A 20,018-nucleotide genomic window follows, 5' to 3' on the forward strand; every position below is an offset into this window, starting at 1 on the left:
TAGAAAACCTCAGGTCTGTGTTTAGCCTTGCAACAGCTCTCTCATATCTGCTTAGTTCCTTAGTTTCCTGCTCAGAGAGTTGGGTCACATGTGGTAACAGTAGGAATATTGCTGAGATCTGGGGAGACAGGCAAGAAGTAGGCAAAACTGAGGTGTAGGAATGAGATGAGTTAAGTTACTATAGGTTCCATATCTACCTCTTAGCCTCAAAACAAGATGACAAGAGTCAGAGGTTATTTCCAAGAAGCAAAGAGTGGTAGCAAGTAATGTGATCCTCTGGAGAAAAGCTAGACTGTGATATAAAAGGACATTTCCTGGAATGACACAGCATATGACTAATGGGATTAGAAGTGGTCACTGCAATTGTTTCAGTCCCTCTAGGAATGATCTCCAAGCAGAACAACTGGGGCAGGAAGGCCATCTGTTAAATCCGCCACCCACCTCTACCCTGGACAACTGATTTTTGTCCCGTCAAGAACAATGAAATTCTCGGTAAACCTGAGGATGAATACTCTAAAGATCCTTTAACTAAGAAGAGCTTAGCATAGTCATCTTATTGAAATCTCTTCCATCAATCTTTTCCAAGCAGAGATCTCCAGGCTTCACTCTTCTGATTTTTTTTTTTTTTTGTCCAAATTCCCTACTTCCTTTTTTGCTCATAATTCCTCTTTCTGATTCCTGTTCTGCTCTGCTCCCTTAAATTCTGAAGTACAGGCATTGATTCCAGAGAGTCTGTCTTGACTAAATGGAGGTAGGCACCCAGACGTTTGATATTTCTCTTTATCATTTTTCATTTAATCTCTACCCATTCCAAGCTGTCTCAGGCTGGATCTGTTAACATAAACGCTTCTGAATTTCCAGACTGTGCCTTGGAGTTCCAGAGATTTAAGCTTGAATCCTATCTCTGCTGCTGGTTGGCTGTAAGATTGAGGCACATTATCAAATTCTCTAAGCTTCTCTTGCCTTATTTGCCTATTGAGGCGACAATATTAACTTGCAAAGCTTTTCTAAGGTCTAAATGCTATTTCACTTGCCATGTTCTTTGTGCAGTGACTGGCATATAGCAGATGTCCAAAAAAAGTGTCCTTCCTTCTTCACCATCCTACCTCATTTTCATGTCAAAATATTTTCTGCCTTAGCTTTTATGCATTTCATTGTTAACCACCATGTAACTTGCTTGTCACCACATAGCTTACTTGACATGTAAGTTTACCGCAGCTCTTCTGAATTTACTTTGATAAATAATGTGCTGAGCACTGATCATGGCCAAAGAAGAAACTGAGGAACACTGAGAGTCAACCTGACCTTCAAGTGAACAGTGAGTTCATGACACTTACTATTCATTTCATTGGTATTTGTAGCAAGAAGGAAAATGTCCGTGTATACAATTGTGTGTATTTCTCCAGGAAGTTTATTTATTAATTCAACTAAAGAGTCAGTACCTTTTTTTGAAGGTCCATTAAGCCTTGATTTCATGCTAGTTGCTGATAGTTGACAGTGTTTTACGTAGCCATCATTTAGAGCTTGAAATCTAGAGAAAAATCAGAGCTTGATTCAAATCCCATTTTGGCCATTGTACTTTGAGTTTGATCTCAGAAATGTCAAATTTTTCTAAGCCTCTGTTTCTTCATCCATAACAAGGTACTGTTAATAGAACTTTATTCACAGATTTTTTTTTAAGGAGATAAAATGTGCATGAAGTTAGTAACAGTTATCTAAATAAAATTGAACTCTTACTCTTACATAAAAAAATTGCTGGGCACTTTCTCTGTCCTAAGTTACCTTCTAAGCACTGTCTTGACAGAAGTCAACAAAGCAAAACCCTCACCCATTTTGAGTTCACATTGTAGTGGGATTAGTAGTGGGAAAGTCAATGCCCTGGAAGTCGGGAGGAAAAATTAACACATGGTTTCCACCCAGTGACTATCTTCTTCTAAGTCTTCATCTTCTCACTGGTAGAATAAGCCCTAGCATTGTTGCCTTTTGTTCTCTGGATGCACTTGGACTCTGCTTTGTGATTGGGGTCATGGCCACGGTTGATGGTGCGCCAGCGTCTCCTAACACCTAGGTTCACAGAGGTTGAATTCATAGACTTATAAGGAATGGAAGTTTCTGACTAATTTGAGCATCAGAGCTTTGATTTCTTATTCCAGCAGCCAAGAGCAACTTTACAGATACCCTCCAGTTCTCTCTGGAATTCTGTGAGCTGAGTATCATTTATGTGTTCTGTGAATCAAGCTAGGCTTCCAAAGCAGGAAGATCAAAGGAGAAAGTGAGAAGGTATCTAAGTTTACCAATTATGTACAACTGATGAAATTAAACAAAAACAGAGAGAAGGAAGGAGAAAGAGGGAAGGAAGGAAAGAGAAAAGGAAGGAAGGAGGAAGGGAGGGAAGAAAGAAAGAGAAAAGATAATGCAATAGGAAAGGAACTAAGAGGGAAAAGAAGAGACGCTGGAAGAAAGGTTGAAACATTAGTGAGAGCCCCAGCAGGAAAGAGGCATGTGAGGAAGCGCTTCTTTAAAGATCTACTCATAAGACGTAAATGAAATTAAGTACAACCAACTTTGATATCTGCTACAGTGAATTATATGCACCGTAGTGAAGATGTTTCACAACTCTTAGCCTGAAGAAGCAAGCAAAAGATTTCAAAGAAAATATTTTCTCTTTAAAAACAAACAAAAAAGAGGAAAGCAGGGACCAGAAGGAAATGACCTCTGGAGGAGTTAAATCTGTTTGATTCTAACCTTTCTCTTTTTTTAAAAAAAAAATGTCTTCCTAGGTATAGTCACTAGCTTTTCCTCACTTCATTTCAGAAATTTGAAGGACTCTGACTTTCCCCTTCCCTCCAGACGCAATGACATTGAGGTCCCTGGAGAACAGCAGTAGCGTGTCCTCCACTTTCCTGCTGAGTGGCATTCCTGGCCTGGAGCACATGCACGCCTGGATCTCCATCCCACTGTGCTTCATATACACAGTCTCCATCCTGGGCAACTGCAGCATCATCTTTATCATTAAAACAGAGCCCTCACTCCATGAGCCCATGTACCTCTTCCTGTCCATGCTGGCTCTGACTGACCTGGGTCTGTCTCTTTGCACCCTCCCTACGGTGCTAGGCATCTTTTGGGTGCTAGGCATCTTTTGGGGCACGAGACATTGGCCATGATGCCTGTTTTGCCCAGCTCTTTTTCATTCACTGCTTGTCCTTCCTGGAGTCCTCTGTACTGCTGTCTATGGCCTTTGACCGCTTTGTGGCCATTTGTCGCCCCCTGCACTATGCTTCCATTCTCACCAACTCAGTCATTGGCAGGATCGGCCTGGCTTCGTTGGGTCGCAGTGTAGTTCTCATTATTCCTTTACCTCTTATGCTCAAAAGATTCCCATATTGTGGCTCCCCAGTCCTCTCACATTCCTACTGCCTCCACCAGGAAGTGATGAAGTTGGCCTGTGCAGACATCAGAGCCAACAGCGTCTATGGAATATTTGTCATCGTTTCCACAGTGGGTATAGACTCACTGCTCATTCTCTTCTCCTATGCCCTGATCCTGCGCACGGTGCTGTCCATCGCATCCAGGGCCGAGAGGCTCAAAGCTCTTAACACCTGTGTTTCCCACATCTGTGCTGTGCTCCTTTTCTACACTCCCATGATCGGCCTGTCTGTCATCCACCGCTTTGGGAAGCAGGCACCTCATCTGGTCCAGATGATTCTGGGCTTTGTGTATCTTCTCTTCCCTCCTCTGATGAATCCCATCGTCTACAGTGTGAAGACCAAACAGATCCGCGATCGTGTGACCCATGCCTTTTGTGCCTAGCTGGGTCTAATCTTGGAGGCACTGTTTTTATAAATGTACCCTTACTCTTCCAGTCTTTATAATATCTAATGTGCATGAAGTGGAAGAGATTGTTCTTTATTTACTGAACAAATAAGAAATCACAGCTGTCATGGAATCCTCACTGTGGTAACAAGGAAATACATGGCAATATGACGTGGTGGCTTGTATTTTCCAAAGAAGACCACAGGTCTCTTCCAGAAATGCCTGAGTCCTCCATCAGGGGATGGAGTATGTTGCTTCTCCCCTTGTAACTGGGTCAGACTCAGCCGCTTAGTGGATTGGCTGTTGAGGTCGCGATGCTATAAGACTTCTGAGGCTGGGTCATAAGAGGTGATGTGTTACCCACTGGTGCTCACTCTCTTTCTCTCGCCCTCTTCTTCTGTCTCTCTTTTGATATGTATCTATAGCTCTCACTCAGTGCTTGCCTTTGAAACCTGGCCATCATACTGAGCAGAAGCTCAGACCACATGGAGAGGTCACATTAAGGTGTTTTAGCCAATAGACCCAACTGAGGCCTCAGACTTAGTTGGATCATTATCAACTACTAGTGAGTCAATGCGGAGAAGGCAATGGCAAGCCACTCCAGTACTCTTGCCTGGAAAATCCCATGGATGGAGCCTGGTAGGCTGCAGTCCGTGGGGTCACTAAGGGTCGGACACGACTGAGCGTCTTCACTTTCACTTTTCACTTTCACACATTGGAGAAGGAAATGGCAACCCACTCCAGTGTTCTTGCCTGGAGAATCCCAGGGACAAGGGAGCCTGGTGGACTTCCGTCTATGGGGTCACACAGAGTCGGACACGACTGAAGAGACTTAGCAGCAGCAGCAGCAGTGAGTCAATGAATCTTCAAATTATTCCAGAACCCAACCTTCCTGTCTTTCCCATTTGCACCTGGTAAAACAATCAATGTACTCTGAGCCCAGCCCAAATTGCAAATTTGTAAGCTAAATGAATTCTGCTTTTTTGTTTGTTTTTTTGTGTGTATGTATGTTTTTAAGATACTACCTTTTGGGATTCTTTGTTAGCCATATGTTAACTGTGTTCCATGTGTTAACTGTGTTAAAGTCAAAAATGCTGATATAGAAGCAAAAAGAAAGGTATCTTCCTCCAACTAGGGAAAGAAGTGGCATGAAAGGTTTCCTTGAGTTGGCATAGAAGGCAGCCTTCAGGGATGTATTTTAGTTAGACAGTCTAACAGGAAAGTGATGGTCCAACCTGAGGGAACAGCATATGCTAACTTGACACAGAGGTGAGAGAGAGGACACTGTTTTCTGGAAAATACCTGAAGTTGTTTTTGTTGCATTGTTCTTCCCTAGCAAGTCAGAGAAGAGTAGAAGTGGGGGATGGGTGGTGGTAAGTGGGCTGAGTTTGAGGCCTGACCCTATCGTTAAAAACCAATGAACTAAAGGGAGAGAATTCCTTATACCCTCCTATTTGTGCACTGCAACTCTACTACATTGCTCCAGATTTTTTTTTAATGGATCTTTTGAATAATACTTGTCGGAACAGTATTTGTAGTTTTGACTTGGAGATATTTGCAAGGAAAGCAGGCCCAGATAAGATATTACCAAGGGGAGTTTTGAACATCTAGAGGGAAGCATGAGGATGTTGTGTTCCTGCATAGTTTTAGTTCAGGGTCTAGAAAGAGAGTGACAGAGGGTCAAAGATGGAATTCTCTACTAGGACCTTTATGTGGAGCCTGTTCTCACTGGAAGTTAGTCTCATTCAAGGCTACCTATCACATTTGGCATTTAACATTTGATGTGTCATGTCCCACTGCCAACCAGTGCTACATCCAGCCTGGCATAAGAAAACTGTTTCTGCAATGACAGCTATGTGGGAACCTCGGATGATATCACTTGAAAGATCCAAGATTACTTATAGGCAGCAAATAGAATATGTCCTTGAGTATCATGGGTGTTTTATGGATTGAACCCATTGCTCTTGTGTTTCCTGCATTGTCAGGCAGGTTCTTTATCACTAGTTTCACTTGGGTAGCCCCCACAAAACTTTAAAACAACCACAAAGCCACTGCAAATACTGAAGCATACATTACAACTCCACATCCGGAAACTATATATGCCATCTACAGGCAATTTCAGTCCTCCAGTGGGAGTCATGTTCTCTTATATCTTATAATGAATTAAAGAGTTATTGTGATAACTAATCAGTAGAGTAAACTTGGAGTCAGTTTTGAGAAAGTCTGCCTTCTAACTGTGAACTTAGGAATTTTTTTTTATTAAAATGGATCTAACAATGTCTATCCCATAAGACTTTTTCATAGTTCAAATATAATATAATATATATATATGAAAGTTTCAAAACAAGTCTTAGCATGTTTTTTAGCCTCAAATAAATTTTAGTTACTGTCATTCCTAAAACAAAGCCTAAAGACACAGAATAAAACATACCATGGAGAAGGTGTGATGAGTCAAAGAAGAACCCCTGAAACAGCCCTGAGGTGAAGGAGAACCACTTCCTTCCAAAAAAATGGAAAATTTTCCAAGGGGAATGTCCTAGCTGATTCTTAAAGAACAAGCAGAATGTATATAGACAAAACTCTGTGCTGTACTGTGCTATGCTTAGTCATTCAGTCAAACTCTTCACAATCCCATGGTCTGTACCCAACCAGGCTCTTCTGTACATGGGATTTGCCAGGCAAGAATACTGGAGTGGGTTTCCATTTCCTTTTCCAGTGGATCTTCCCGACTGGGGAATCAAACTGGCATCTCCTGCATTGCAGGCAGATTCTACCAGTTGAGCTACCAGGAAAGCCCAAACTGTGTGAGTGAAGGAATATTCCCTCAGTCCACAAGTATTTGTTGAGTGTGTGTGTATGTGTGTATGTTTTTTCTAGGCAGAGTCTGCATTCTAGAAACACAGTGGTCAAAAGATTAAAGAAAAACTTGGTTATTGGTTTATTTTTTTCATTTATTTTTAATTGAAGGATAATTGCTTTACAGCATTGCATTGGTTTCTGAAAAAAACATCGTCATGGATCAGTCACAGGTCTACCTATGTCCCCTCCCTCTTGACTATCCCTCACACCTCCCTCCCCATCCCTCCCCTGTAGCTTGTTACAGAGCTGAGAGACACAGACAATGGAAAAAGCATTGAGTAACCATTGCAGACAGCACCAAGTGCTCTGAAGGAAACTAAATGGGGGGGGGGGGGTGTTTCAATAAAATTCTAAATTATGTGAGATATGAAATGATTGAAAGGAAAAGCATTCCAAAAATGCAGAATAAGTGTCAATGGTCTGAGGTGGGAAAAAACCAACGACAAAGAAAAAATCCCCCAAAACTGAAAGGTTGTAGGAAAAACAAAATGACCAGTTCCAGTATGGCTAGAGCTAAGTGAGTAATCACTAACCATTGGAAAATTAGAAAGCAATATTGATATTGAATACAGGATACAGGAATGCTAGGCAAAGCTGAGGTTTTAAGGTCACTGTCAGAAAAGATTCCTTGATTTAGGTGACTGTGAAAGTTTAAAATGCTCTGAGGGACCTAGGATGAGGTCCTTTGTATCTAATATTGTAATTGTTAAACTTTGCAATGTATGTAACCCAGAAATTATGCGAAAAGGGAAGAAATGAACTGCACCTTCCTGTGAGCATTCTGAGGCTCAGACTCCTCTGAAGAAATATAAAAGTACCAAAATCTGGTTCACTCATACTACTTATAAATATTCCATCACTATTTGTCAAATTAAATGCTCTATTCGTAATATATTCTTGACTTTATAATAAATTCCATACTGCACAGCTTTTCATTTTCCCCCCAGTCTTCCATTAAATAATAAATGCTGTGTCACTGAATACACTGTATGTGCTTAGTTGTTCAGCCATGTCCAACTCTTTGTGATGCCATAGACACTACCCTGCTAGGCTCCTCTGTCCATGGGATTTTTCAGGCAAGAATACTGGAGTGGATTGCCATTTTCTTCTCCAGTGGATCTTCCTGACTCAGGGATTGAACTTGCGTCTCCTGTGTCTCCTGCATTGCAGGTGAATTCTTTTACCTGTTGAGCCATCGGGGAAAGTCCTGACTATATTGTTCAGTTCAGTTCAGTTCAGTCGCTCAGTCGTGTCCTACTCTCCACGACCCCATGAATCACAGCACGCCAGGCCTCCCTGTCCATCACCAACTCCCAGAGTTCACTCAAACTCATGTCCACGGAGTCGGTGATGCCATCCAGCCATCTCATTCTCTGTCGTCCCCTTCTCCTCCTGCCCCCAACCTTTCCCAGCATCAGAGTCTTTTCCAGGGAGTCAACTCGTCGCATGAGGTGGCCAAAGTATTGCAATTTCAGCATTAGCATCAGCCCTTCCAATGAACACCCAGGATTGATCTCCTTTATAATGCACTGGTTGGATCTCCTTACAGTATAAGGGACTCTCAAGAGTCTTCTCCAACACCACAGTTCAAAAGCATCAATTCTTCAGCGATCAGCTTTCTTCACAGTCCAACTCTCACATCCATGCATGACCACGGGAAAAACCATAGCGTTGACTAGACGGACCTTGGTTGGCAAAGTAATGTCTCTGCTTTTTAATATGCTATCTAGATTGGTCATAACTTTCCTTCCAAGGAATAAGCGTCTTTTAATTTCATGGCTGCAATCAGCATCTGCAGTGATTTTGGAGCCCCCCAAAAAATAAAGTCTGACACTGTTTCCACGGTTTTTCCATCTATTTCCCATGAAGTGATGGGACCAGCTGCCATGATCTCTGTTTTCTGAATGTTGAGCTTCAAGACAACCTTTTCACTCTCCTCTTTCACTTTCATCAAGAGGCTTTTTAGGTCCTCTTCACTTTCTGCCATAAGGGTAGTGTCATCTGCATATCTGAGGTTGTTGATATTTCCCCTGGCAATCTTGATTCCAGCTTGTGCTTCTTCCAGCCCAGCGTTCCTCATGATGTACTCTGCATATAAGTTAAATAAGCAAGGTGACAATATACAGCCTTGACGCACTCCTTTTCCTATTTGGAACCAGTCTGTTGTTCCATGTACAGTTCTGACTGTTGCTTCCTGACCTGCATACAGGTTTCTCAAGAGGCAGGTCGGGTGGTCTGGTATTCCCTTCTGAGGAGGCCTTACAAATAGCTGTGAAAAGAAGGGAAGTGAAAAGCAAAGGAGAAAAGGAAAGATATAAGCATCTAAATGCAGAGTTCCAAAGAATAGCAAGGAGAGATAAGAAATCCTTCCTCGGTGATCAATGCAAAGAAATAGAGGAAAACAACAGAATAGGAAAAACAAGAGACCACTTCAAGAAAATTAGAGATTCCAAGGGAACATTACATGCAAAGATGGGCTCGATAAAGGACAGAAATGGTATGGACCTAACAGAAGCAGAAGATATTAAGAAGAGGTGGTCTTTTGTACAGTACAAAAAAGATCTTCATAACCAGGATAGTCACGATAACGTGATCACTGATTGACCTAGAGCAAGACATCTTGGAATGTGAAGTCAAGTGGGCCTTAGAAAGCATCACTACGAACAAAGCTAGTGGAGGAGATGGAATTCCAGTTGAGCTATTTCAAATCTTGAAAGATGATGCTGTGAAAGGGCTGCACTCAATATGCCAGCAAATTTGGAAAACTCAGCAGTGGCCACAGGACTGGAAGAGGTCAGTCTTCATTCCAATCCAAAGAAAGGGAATACCAAAGAATGCTCAAACTACCGCACAATTGCACTTATCTCACACACTAGTAAAGTCATGCTCAAAATTCTCCAAGCCAGGCTTCAGTAATATTTGAACCGTGAACTCCCAGATGTTCAAGCAGGTTTTAGAAAAGGCAGAGGCACCAGAGATCAAATTGCCAACATCCGCTGGATCATGGAGAAAGCAAGAGAGTTCCAGAATATATTGTAGATGCCAATAAATACTGGTCCACAGTTTATTACCTAAATATTCAGTTTTTGTCTCTTGTTGTTGGTCAGTCACTAAATTGTGTCTGACTCTTTGCAACCCCACAGACTGCAGCACGCCAGGCCTCCCTGTCCCTCACTATCTCCCAGAGTTTGCCTAAGTTCATGTCCATTGAATTGGTGATGCCATCCAACCATCTCATCCTCATCTTATCTCCTACATATGTTAGATAGCTTCCCCAAGACCTTCTCTCGGATTTGTTGAGTCTTTACACAATACACAATGGGGTTCATTAGGGGTGGCAACAACAAGAATGTGTCTGCAATAAGGATTATAGCAAGGGGACTTTTGTGCTTGACAAAGCGGTGCATGGCAGCCAGTGTAATGATGGGCACATAGAAAATGAGTACAGCACAGAAGTGGGAGACACAGGTGTTAAGGGTCTTAAGCCCCTCTGCCAGAGATGCAATGCTGAGTACTGTCTTCAGGATCAGTGTATAAGAAAGAACAATGAAAGCCAAGTCCAGCATAGTACAGAGAGCAACAAAGAAACCATAGATAGCATTGATCTTGTGATCAGAGCAGGCCAGCTTCATGGTATCCTGATGAAGACAGTATGAGTGAGAAAGGACATTCTTCTGACAATATTTCAATCTCCTTAGCGTGAAAGGAAATGGAAGCACTAAGAGAAGGCTCCTGGTGGCTAAAATCAGTCCCATGTTAGCAACTCTGTTGCTAGTGAGGAGAGAATTATATCTCAGAGGATTGTGAATGGCAAGAAAGCGATCCAAAGACATAACCAGCAGTACTGAGGACTCCATGACTGTGAATCCATGGATGAAAAATTCTTGAGCAAAGCAGGCATTGGGTGAAATTTCCATGGCATTGAACAAGAAGATTCTCAGCATGGTAGGGAGAGAGGAGAAGGACAGGCCCAGGTCAGAGATAGCCAGCATGGCTAGGAAATAATACATGGGTTCGTGCAGTGAGGGCTCTGTCTTTATGATAAAGAGAATGGTACTGTTGCCCATGAGGGCAACCAGATATAGACGGCAAATGGGAATGGAGATCCACGCGTGGGCATGTTCCAATCCTGGAATTCCAATCAGAAGGAAAAGCTGGACCTCAGAGTTATTGAGAACAGCCATGAGAAGTGGGAATATGAATTCTTTAGCCAGACCTGAAATCACATAAACAAAAAGTAGTAACACTTTTGGATAAAACTCAGTGCTGGACAGGAGTGGGGAGGAGCAGAGGGAGATGAGCAGTTTTTCTTACACTACACACAGAAGCATATATTTGACATAATATTAATAAAAAGGAACTGCCAACATTTATCAAAAAGCCTTTAACATGTTCATTTCCTCTAACGTAGGAATTTTACTTGCAGTAATTTATTCTAAGGTGGTGGTTCTCCAACATTTCTAGCCAAATATGAAACTCATGTCAAAGCAGAGCTGCTTTGATTGAGTTACTGACAGATACTCAGAATCTTTTCTACAGCTTTTCGACATGATCTTCAGTAGTTCTCCTACAAAGAGATCCCTGTAGATATCTACACTATGGTGAATATCAAATAATTTAATATCAAGTAAATTTATAAACTAATTTAATTCTTAAGTTTATGATCTTGGTATTTATTACTCCATTTTATACATGAGCATAAACACCACTCTAGGCTCAAAAACTCATGAACAAGTGTCTGTAATACATTAATATTGATGATATAGTGGTTTTCAAATGAAAAACTAGGAGAAATGGAACATGGATACACCCTTGGGAGTTATGTATCTGTAATGCCTTCATTTTCCTACACAAAATCTGATAGTTTCTAGCTCAAATACCTATGGACCACACTTCAAGTTATTATTTTATTATTTCAAGAGAAAATGTTGAAGCCATACGTTAGTGTCATATTCATCGTTTCTCTTGATCAATTATCTTATATTTTTATCTCTATGACTGAATTAGTCAAAGAAATTCAAAATGAAAAATGTCCCAATCATTCCATTTACCTTTGTAAGGTAAAAAATTTAAGTCCACCTATGCATTAAACTAAATTTTGATTTTATTGTTAAAGTCTCTTACATGAGTCTGAACAAACTGGGAGACAGTGAATGACAGGGGAGCCTGACTGCAAAGAATCGGACACAACTTAACAACTGAACAGTGTCAGTAAAGAGTTCACAGCTTACGTTTTCAAAGGGAAAATATACAGTCTTGCAGCTTATGAAATTTTTGAGCGTTTAAGATATCTCAGTGTTGGTGGCTTGGTCCGGCCGCGGCGCGAGAGCCATGGCGGCCTCTGAGGCGGTGGCGGCGGATCCCGCGGCTCTCGCCTGGGGCGCCCCGACCGTGCTGGTGGCCGCGAGGGGAGCCGCCGCCGCCGCCTCGGGCCCGTGGGTGCCCCCCGGGCGGCTGAGAGGCAGCCGGCCGCGACCGCCGCCGGCGAGGCAGCAGCCCGCGGGCTCGGCGCCGCCGGCGCCGCCGGCCCGGGAGCTCATCCAGCCTTCGGTGAGCGAGCTGTCCCGGGCCGTGCGGACCAACATCCTGTGCAAGATGCTCGGCTGCGGCAAGATCTTGCCCAACAGCCCCGCGCTCAACATGCACCTGGTCAAGAGCCACCGCCTGCAGGATGGCATAGTAAATCCAACAGTAAGAAAAGATTTGAAAACTGTACCGAAATTCTATTGTTGTCCAATTGAAGGATGTCCTAGAGGCCCTGAACAGACCATTTCCTCAGTTTTCTCTTGTAAAACAGCACTTTATGAAAATGCATGCTGAAAAGAAGCATAAATGTAGTAACTGCAGCAATTCGTATGGGACCGAGTGGGACTTGAAAAGGCATGCAGAGGATTGTGGCAAGACCTTCCAGGGCACATGTGGCTGTCCCTATGCCAGCAGGACTGCGTTACAGTCCCACATCTACCGAACTGGCCATGAGATCCCTGCAGAACACAGGGATCCACCTAGTAAGAAAAGGAAAATGGAAAACTGCCTGCACAACCAGAAGCTGTCCAGTAAGACCGTTGAATCTCTGAGCAACCAACCAATTCCCGTGACCAGACGCTCCAGAACTAGAAACTTCAGAAATAAAGCTGGTGGCTTCCTTTGAAGACTCTTGCAGCTCTAATGCCAAACAACAGACTCTTCCAGCAGCTCCAAGGTACCCTCAGAAGTTGCTTTTACCAAAGCCCAAAGTGGCTTTGGTCAAACTCCCTGTCATGCAGTTTTCTCCCGTGCCTGTCTTCGTGCCTGCAGCTGACTCCTCGGCCCAACCTGTGGTGTTGGGTGTCGACCATCAGGGCTCTGTGCACGGGCCGTGTACTTACTGCCCTTGTCCATCGGAACCCTGATCCTCGGCCTGGATTCGGAGGCCTGCTCTCTCAAGGAGAGCCTTCCTCTTTCAAAAGTTGTCAATCCTGTTGCTGTTGAGCCGATTAGCACAGGTATTCAAGTGAACTTGGGTAAAAGTCCATTTAGCCCATTACAAGAACTCGAGAACACATGTCAGAAGAACAGCATTTCTTCCATCAATGTACAGACAGACCTGTCCCACACCACACCACAGTTCATGCCATCTGCACAGTGGGCCAGCCCTGACTCTTCTGTGTCGTCCTGTCGCAAACTGATTTGACATTTGGTTCCCAGGTTTCCCTTCCCATTAGTGTTCAAACTCAGACTTTTTTGCCCGGTTCTAAGGTAACCTCATCCATCGCTGCTCAGACTGATGCATTTATAGATGCCAGTTTCCAGCCAGGTGGGATCTCCAGAGAAACTCAGACCAGCGGAATGCAGAGTCCAGCAGATGACCGAGTACAGATGGACCAAGCTGTAATGTGTGGAGACATTTTTGAGAGTGTCCATTCATCATACGGTGCGTCTACAGACAATATTATAAGCAGCAGCTTAGTAGCAGAGACTGTAACTCATGACTTGTTACCTCAGAACCACCCTAAAACATTAACTCAAGATATTGAGAAATCCACACCAATTATAAACTTCAGTGCACCAATTAGTATGCTTTCATCACAGAACATGACAGATAATCAGACCCAAACCATGGATTTATTAAGTGATCTAGAAAACATCTTGTCAAGTAACCTACCTGGTCAAACCCTGGACAATCGTAGTCTTTTGTCTGACACGAATACTGGACCTGACACCCAGCTCCCATCTGGCCCAATCCAGAATCCTGCAATTGATTTTGATATTGAAGAATTCTTTTCAGCCTCAAATATACAGACACAAACCGAGGAGAGTGAGCTTAGCACCATGACCACTGAGCCAGTCTTGGAGTCGCTGGACATAGAAACCCAAACTGACTTCTTCCTTGCAGACCATTCTGCCCAGGCCTACAGTTGTAGGGGAAATTCTAGCTTCTTAGGCCTTGAGATGTTTGACACACAGACACAGACAGATCTGAACTTCTTTTTAGACAGTAGCCCTCGTCTGCCACTGGGAAGTATCCTGAAACACTCCAGCTTTTCCATGAGTACTGATTCATCTGACACAGAGACCCAGACTGACAGAATCTCCACTGCTAAAAACCTGCCTGCCCTGGAAAGCAAAGTTCAGTTGAACAGTGCCGAAACACAGACCATGAACTCTGGCTTCGAAACTTTGGGGAGCTTATTCTTCACCAGCAATGAAACTCAGACAGCAATGGATGACTTTCTTCTGGCCGACCTGGCCTGGAACACGATGGAATCTCAGTTCAGCTCTGTTGAAACCCAAACGTGTGCAGAACTACACCCAGTCTCCAACTTCTGAAAGCGGAGTCCACATGGGGATGGATTCACAGTTCCCTTCTGGATTTAGGAGATGAAGAACAGGGACAACAGTATTAACTCTATTGAATGTAGTTGACGATACAGTTACTTCAATTCTTTGAGGTTCTTTACCTTTTTGTACTTGTAAACATGAAATCTGTGTAAAACTTTGTGAGTGTATTATAAAGTGTAAGATGTTGATCTGAACATGATTGTTTTGTGTTGTTGACATTTGCCCTTTCAGTGTAGTCTTCCCTTCTTTAAAAAAAAAATGTGTTTCACACCTTTAAAACCCATCTTGCCATTTAGCTGAAGCCAAGCTCACCAGGACTTAGGGTACAAACTTCAGATCTTCAAAACATTTTCGTCAAAGAATGACTGACTTAAATTGCACCTAAAATACTCTTGCCAGTGCTTGTTAAGAAATTCCTGTTCCCTGATAACATGTAAAGAAGTCTGACGCTGCACCATCAGATTTAAACACCAACAGCTTCACCTGCTCTGACATCTTACTCTTCCCTGATTTGAAGACACAAAGGAAAACTACTGTTGTCTTTAGCTCCTGAGACAATTTGCATATAGTCAATGCCATCCCTCTATGTGAACTGTTACTGGTATGAACATAAGTGTATAGTACTTTGCTCACAAGACACGTTGCTGTGCAATTATTGCTTAAAGTAGTAGCGGCAAGCACCTAGTGTAAATAGTGATCCTTTCAGTCTAAGTGACAGTAAGTTACCCCAACTGTAGAAACGCTGGGAATCACACCTGTTAGCTCATCCTGGAGTGTGTCCTACAAGCCATCCCTCCTGCACCCTACCGAAGTCCAGGGTGGTGCTCCAGAGCTGCTCCTCAAGGTGCACCCCACTGGTCGAGTCTGAGTTTTGTCACTCTAAATGTTAAAAAACAAAATAGTAACATAAGGAGAAAAGGATATTCCCTGTTACATTTCAATACTTTTCATAAGCTTGCTAGGGCAAGAGTGCAATGAACAACTATAGTAAAGTGAATCTTCTTTTCATCCACCTCTCATTTTTTTCCTTGAATGAGGAAACACATTGGTCTAGCAAGAATAGTGTTTGTGCTTTGAGGATAGAAATTCTAGAATAGATCCATCTAAAATATGGCATTCTGCATTATGTTGCTTTGTTTGTTTAGAGAGAGTAATACTGAATGGTCTTCAAAGAAAATGAGGTGAAAATCCAACACTTCAAGAACATAATATGTTTTGAGATGGTACACTTGTAGGGTTTTACAGGTACACTTGTAGGGTTTTTTGTATTTAGAAGATCCTGAGCTCTTGATTGTTGGCCAGCTTTCAGGCAAGTAAAAATCAATGCAGTCTGTATATTTTTCTAAGTTTACCCAAAAAAATGCTCTATTCCTTATGTGGCACATTCTTTATGCTGCTGAAGACTAAACCCTCAAAATACAACCTCAGGAGGGAACTAATAATTCATTAGAGAAAATTATTAGTGTTGCTACTAATGCCTATCCCATAGAAGAATTGGTGGTAATAGATAAATAGTATGTCCTGGGCAGATGAACTCAACCTGGTAGATAAAAGTTTGCTTGGGTCATAGTTGCCTATGAATATGGGTTTCAAAACAAACATAAAGCCTTAACTTAGTATTTCATTATGTTTTAGAATCATCACTGCCTTAACGTCTCAGACATCTGTTTCAGTTCTCCTAGTAAGGAGAAGTGCATGTTTGTTTTGGCTTTTTGTAAATATATATGCAGTGGCCTATGGCTTTAAAACAATAAAATTGTGTTTCTGTGACAATGTTTGTTAATCCAGCCAACTGAATTATTTACAGAAAATTGAGCATGTAATAGTTCATGTACCAGTAAGAACTGTCCCCCACCCTGAACTTTAGTTCCCTGAATTGTTCTAAGATTATTTGTAAAAGCTGAAAACTCAGTAATTAAAGAGAAGTGAGAATTCTAAAAAAAAAGATATCTCAGTGTTGGATAATTGATATAAATTACCAGAGAAATATACTAACCATCATAAATCCCATTTGTATTTGGTAAGCATTATGAATACATGCGTATGTAAATGAAACTTATTGAAGTAATAATTTCAATTGCAAAAAAATAATGGCAAAACACAAAAATAAAGGGAGAGACAAAGGAAGTCAAGAGTTCATGTGAGGCATTAACCTCATTAGAGAATTTATTTTAAAGTTCAAGTTGCAACAGGTGAAAAATCATCAGTCTCCAAGGAAAAATATAGGGGATATTGGAAATCATTTGGCTAAATTAAAGATTGATTGTGAATTGATATTTTATTTTGTAATTCTTTCGAGGATAACCAAGAAAATGTAATAAATAGCCAGCAGCCCTTGGCTCATATTATATATCAACATTTTGGGGTATTTTCTATGCAGTTCTGTTTAATCAGCTTATAAATGAGCCTCACCTGCTGACTTGGAGCCCCTAAGCAATTGGACAGATCTTTTTTATCTCCCACCATGGCAGCAAGCCTCCTACCAAGTCCAAAGAAAGTGCATTTTGGAGATGGTAGTAGATTTTCAAATGCTGTAACCTCATTCTGTATGTAATCTGTCAAACTTTGCCTATTTAGCAAATCTTATTCTGATCCTTCCAACCCAGGAAGAAGTCCTCATTTCCCAAAAGCACATAACCCTTTCCTTTTTTTGCTTTTTTGGCTAAGGGGTATTGCTTTTGGTCTTCCAGGGAATAGTTCTGCTGTGCAGTTTTTACTACAGTCTCTTCTATGCTTTTATAATGTGCTATTTTCATGTATACCTACCCAACCAAACCCCGATCATATACACGGACTGCCAAATACTGTAAAGTAGAGATGGGATTTTATTTGTCTTCATATAGCTGCCATCAACATAGTTTCTAGAATATTGAAGTTTCTTGGGAGGCATGCACAGAGTGAATGTGAGTGGAACAAATATAAGACATAGAATCATTTTTTAGTGCCATCTCCCTTTCTTTTGTAGTGAAAACAAGGGATATTTAGGCTCAGTCCATTCACGTACATTTTCAGTGGTAAAATTCTTACACACTATGCTTTTGAATATAGAGTCTGAACTTCAGGAAAAACAGCTCAACAGAAATATTGGTCATCAATTCAGAATATTGAACTATTAGTTGATATCTCCGGTCATTGGAGTAGCTGAGATCCCCTAGGAAACTGTGCAAAATACAAAATTGAAATCCCAGATTGAACCCTGAAGAGCAGCAGGATTGTTCAGAGCATCTTGCTCAAGAATATCCGGACATCAGGAAGAAAAATTAAGAGGGTGGGATATAGTATATTCCCATGAAATATTTCAAGGAGATGGTCATCAGTTCAAACATTGCCTAGATTTCTTAGAATTTCCATTCTTTAAGGTAAGAAATAATCCCTCAAGTCTGATACAGAAACATCTGGGTATATGTCTCATCTTTGCAGATCACCAGCTGTGTGAACTTGGGTAAGTTTCTGACGTTTAATCTTCTGTTAAATATTGTAAATAATAATGTCTATCTAACATAGTTATCTTATAAATTCTGATATAGTTTTTGCATACTGAATATATTAGTAAGTATCAGCTACTATTAAATATTTCAACAAAAATTTCCTAACCATTTCTTCTTCACACCAAGTCCTACACTGGCCAAAGAAGATTTTTTTTTTTAAGTTGACATTAAGGCTTGTTATTACTTTATATTATCCAATAAATGGGATCCTGCTAATATCATATTTAATAAAATTATTTTTAACTTTCAGACCACACAACCCTATCCATACTTTACACACACACACACAGTCCCTCTCTCTCTCTCAAGCTATTTCTTCCTCCCCATAGTCATTTCTTCAGATATGAAGTGTTTCACAAAGCCTTAGCTTTGAGTTTTCAAATGGAGTTTTAACTACTAGCACATACCAATACTGGATGCATGCTCAGTATATCCGTGAATGACAAGAGCAAGAAATTTCAGCTTTAACATTTAATTTATCTAGATGCACCTACTTCGATTTCCCTCTGGGATGCAGCCCCTTGGGTGGAATAAAAGAGTAGCCAGCTCTCTGTAATCTCCCAGGAAACTTAAGTAGAAAGAGTTTGACATAGTACATTTACCCTTTGGTACCCAGGAACCCCAATAAGAGCTAGAGACCAATTGAGGCAAAACACAATTAGAAAACTACTCAAGTTAAAAGTATGCTGGAATCATATTGATGAAGGATGCTTAATATGTGTCAGTCACAGAGACTCAGCAATATAGGCAAAAGAATAGGCTATTTGTTATCAAAATATTTGAGTTCTAATTTGAGATCATACCACCTACCTTTTACTTCAGTTTAATCATCCACAAAATGGAAATAATAATACACAAATACCAAATGTTTAACAAGGCACTTCATAAACTGTAAGATAGTTTATCAGTGATTTCACTAATTTGACCCAATTTTGGCAAATGTGATTAGATGAGCCTTGAAATAGACATGTTCTGCCACTTCCTGTTAGATTTATAACCAAGTATTCCCAAATTATATGTACTCCAGCTAATGTAAAATAGTAAAAGATAGAAATAGATTAAACAGAAAAGAATGACATATATTAAAAGGGATGAATATGTGAGTAAACAAAATATTTTTTATCTTTTTTCATTTCCTAGGAAAGATGATTCACTTTTTAAGGTAAAAATATATATACTACATTGAGAGATTTGTAACAAAGGTAGAAATATGTACTCAGCAATAATTGCATAGAGGTCAAAATGAGATAAACGGATGTATACTGTTAAAAGTTTCTTAAATTACCTATGGGGTAGTATAACATTTTATTTTTCAAATTTATGTTTTAATTGGTGAAAAATTGCTTTTCAATGTTGTGTTGGTTTCTGCTGTGCAACAATGCAAATCAGCCATAATTATACATATACTCCCTCTCTATAGAGCCTCTCTCCCTTCCCCCAGTTCACCATTTTAAGTCATCACAGAGCTCCAGGCTGGAGGCCACCTTGTGTTATATAGCAACTTCTCATTGGGTATCTCTTTTACATATAGCAGTGTGTATACGTCAGTGCTACTTCCTCCATTTGTCCCATTCACTTCTTCCCCTACTGTATCCACAAGCCCATTTTCTACATGTGAGTCTCCATTTCTTCCCTGTAAATAGGTTCATCAATATCATTTTTCTCGATTCCATATATATGCATTAATATATGATATTTGCTTTTCTTTTTCTGACTTGCTTTACTCTGTACAACAAATTCTAGGTTCATCCACCTCACTAGAACTAACTCAAACTTGTTCTTTTTACAGGTGAGTAGATTTTATTTTGGGGGGCTCCAAAATCACTGCAAATGCTGATTGCAGCCATGAAATTAAAAGACGCTTACTCCTTGGAAGGAAAGTTATGACCAACCTTGATAGTATACTAAAAAGCAGAGACATTACTTTGCCAACAAAGGTCTGTCTAGTCGAGGTTATGGTTTTTCCCGTGGTCTTTATGGATGTGAGAGTTGGATTGTGAAGAAAGCTGATCGCCGAAGAATTGATGCTTTTGAACT

The 20,018-nt window shown here is 41.0% G+C and overlaps 1 protein-coding gene and 2 pseudogenes across 1 annotated transcript; 2 read left to right on the forward strand and 1 right to left on the reverse strand.

The window, feature by feature from the left end:
* Nucleotides 1-2,855: 2,855 nt before the first annotated feature.
* Nucleotides 2,856-3,810, forward strand: LOC129559813 (olfactory receptor 51G2-like; annotated as a pseudogene).
* Nucleotides 3,811-9,917: 6,107 nt separating this feature from the next.
* Nucleotides 9,918-10,856, reverse strand: LOC148775614 (olfactory receptor 51A7). Its single transcript, XM_088843489.1, has one exon. It carries the CDS (start codon nt 10,854-10,856, stop codon nt 9,918-9,920), a length of 939 nt encoding a protein of 312 aa, XP_088699615.1.
* Nucleotides 10,857-12,003: 1,147 nt separating this feature from the next.
* Nucleotides 12,004-14,493, forward strand: LOC148775615 (ATM interactor pseudogene; annotated as a pseudogene).
* The last annotated feature ends 5,525 nt before the right edge of the window (nt 14,494-20,018 follow it).

The sequence above is a fragment of the Moschus berezovskii genome, chromosome 14 (assembly GCF_049115385.1).
Source record: "Moschus berezovskii isolate FMDL1 chromosome 14, NW_MosBer_1.0, whole genome shotgun sequence".
Taxonomy (NCBI): domain Eukaryota; kingdom Metazoa; phylum Chordata; class Mammalia; order Artiodactyla; family Moschidae; genus Moschus; species Moschus berezovskii.

What these genes read in the sequence shown, in the direction of transcription:
- LOC148775614 (XM_088843489.1), bottom strand. Translation starts at nt 10,856, where the DNA reads ATGGCTGTTCTCAATAACTCTGAGGTCCAGCTTTTCCTTCTGATTGGA.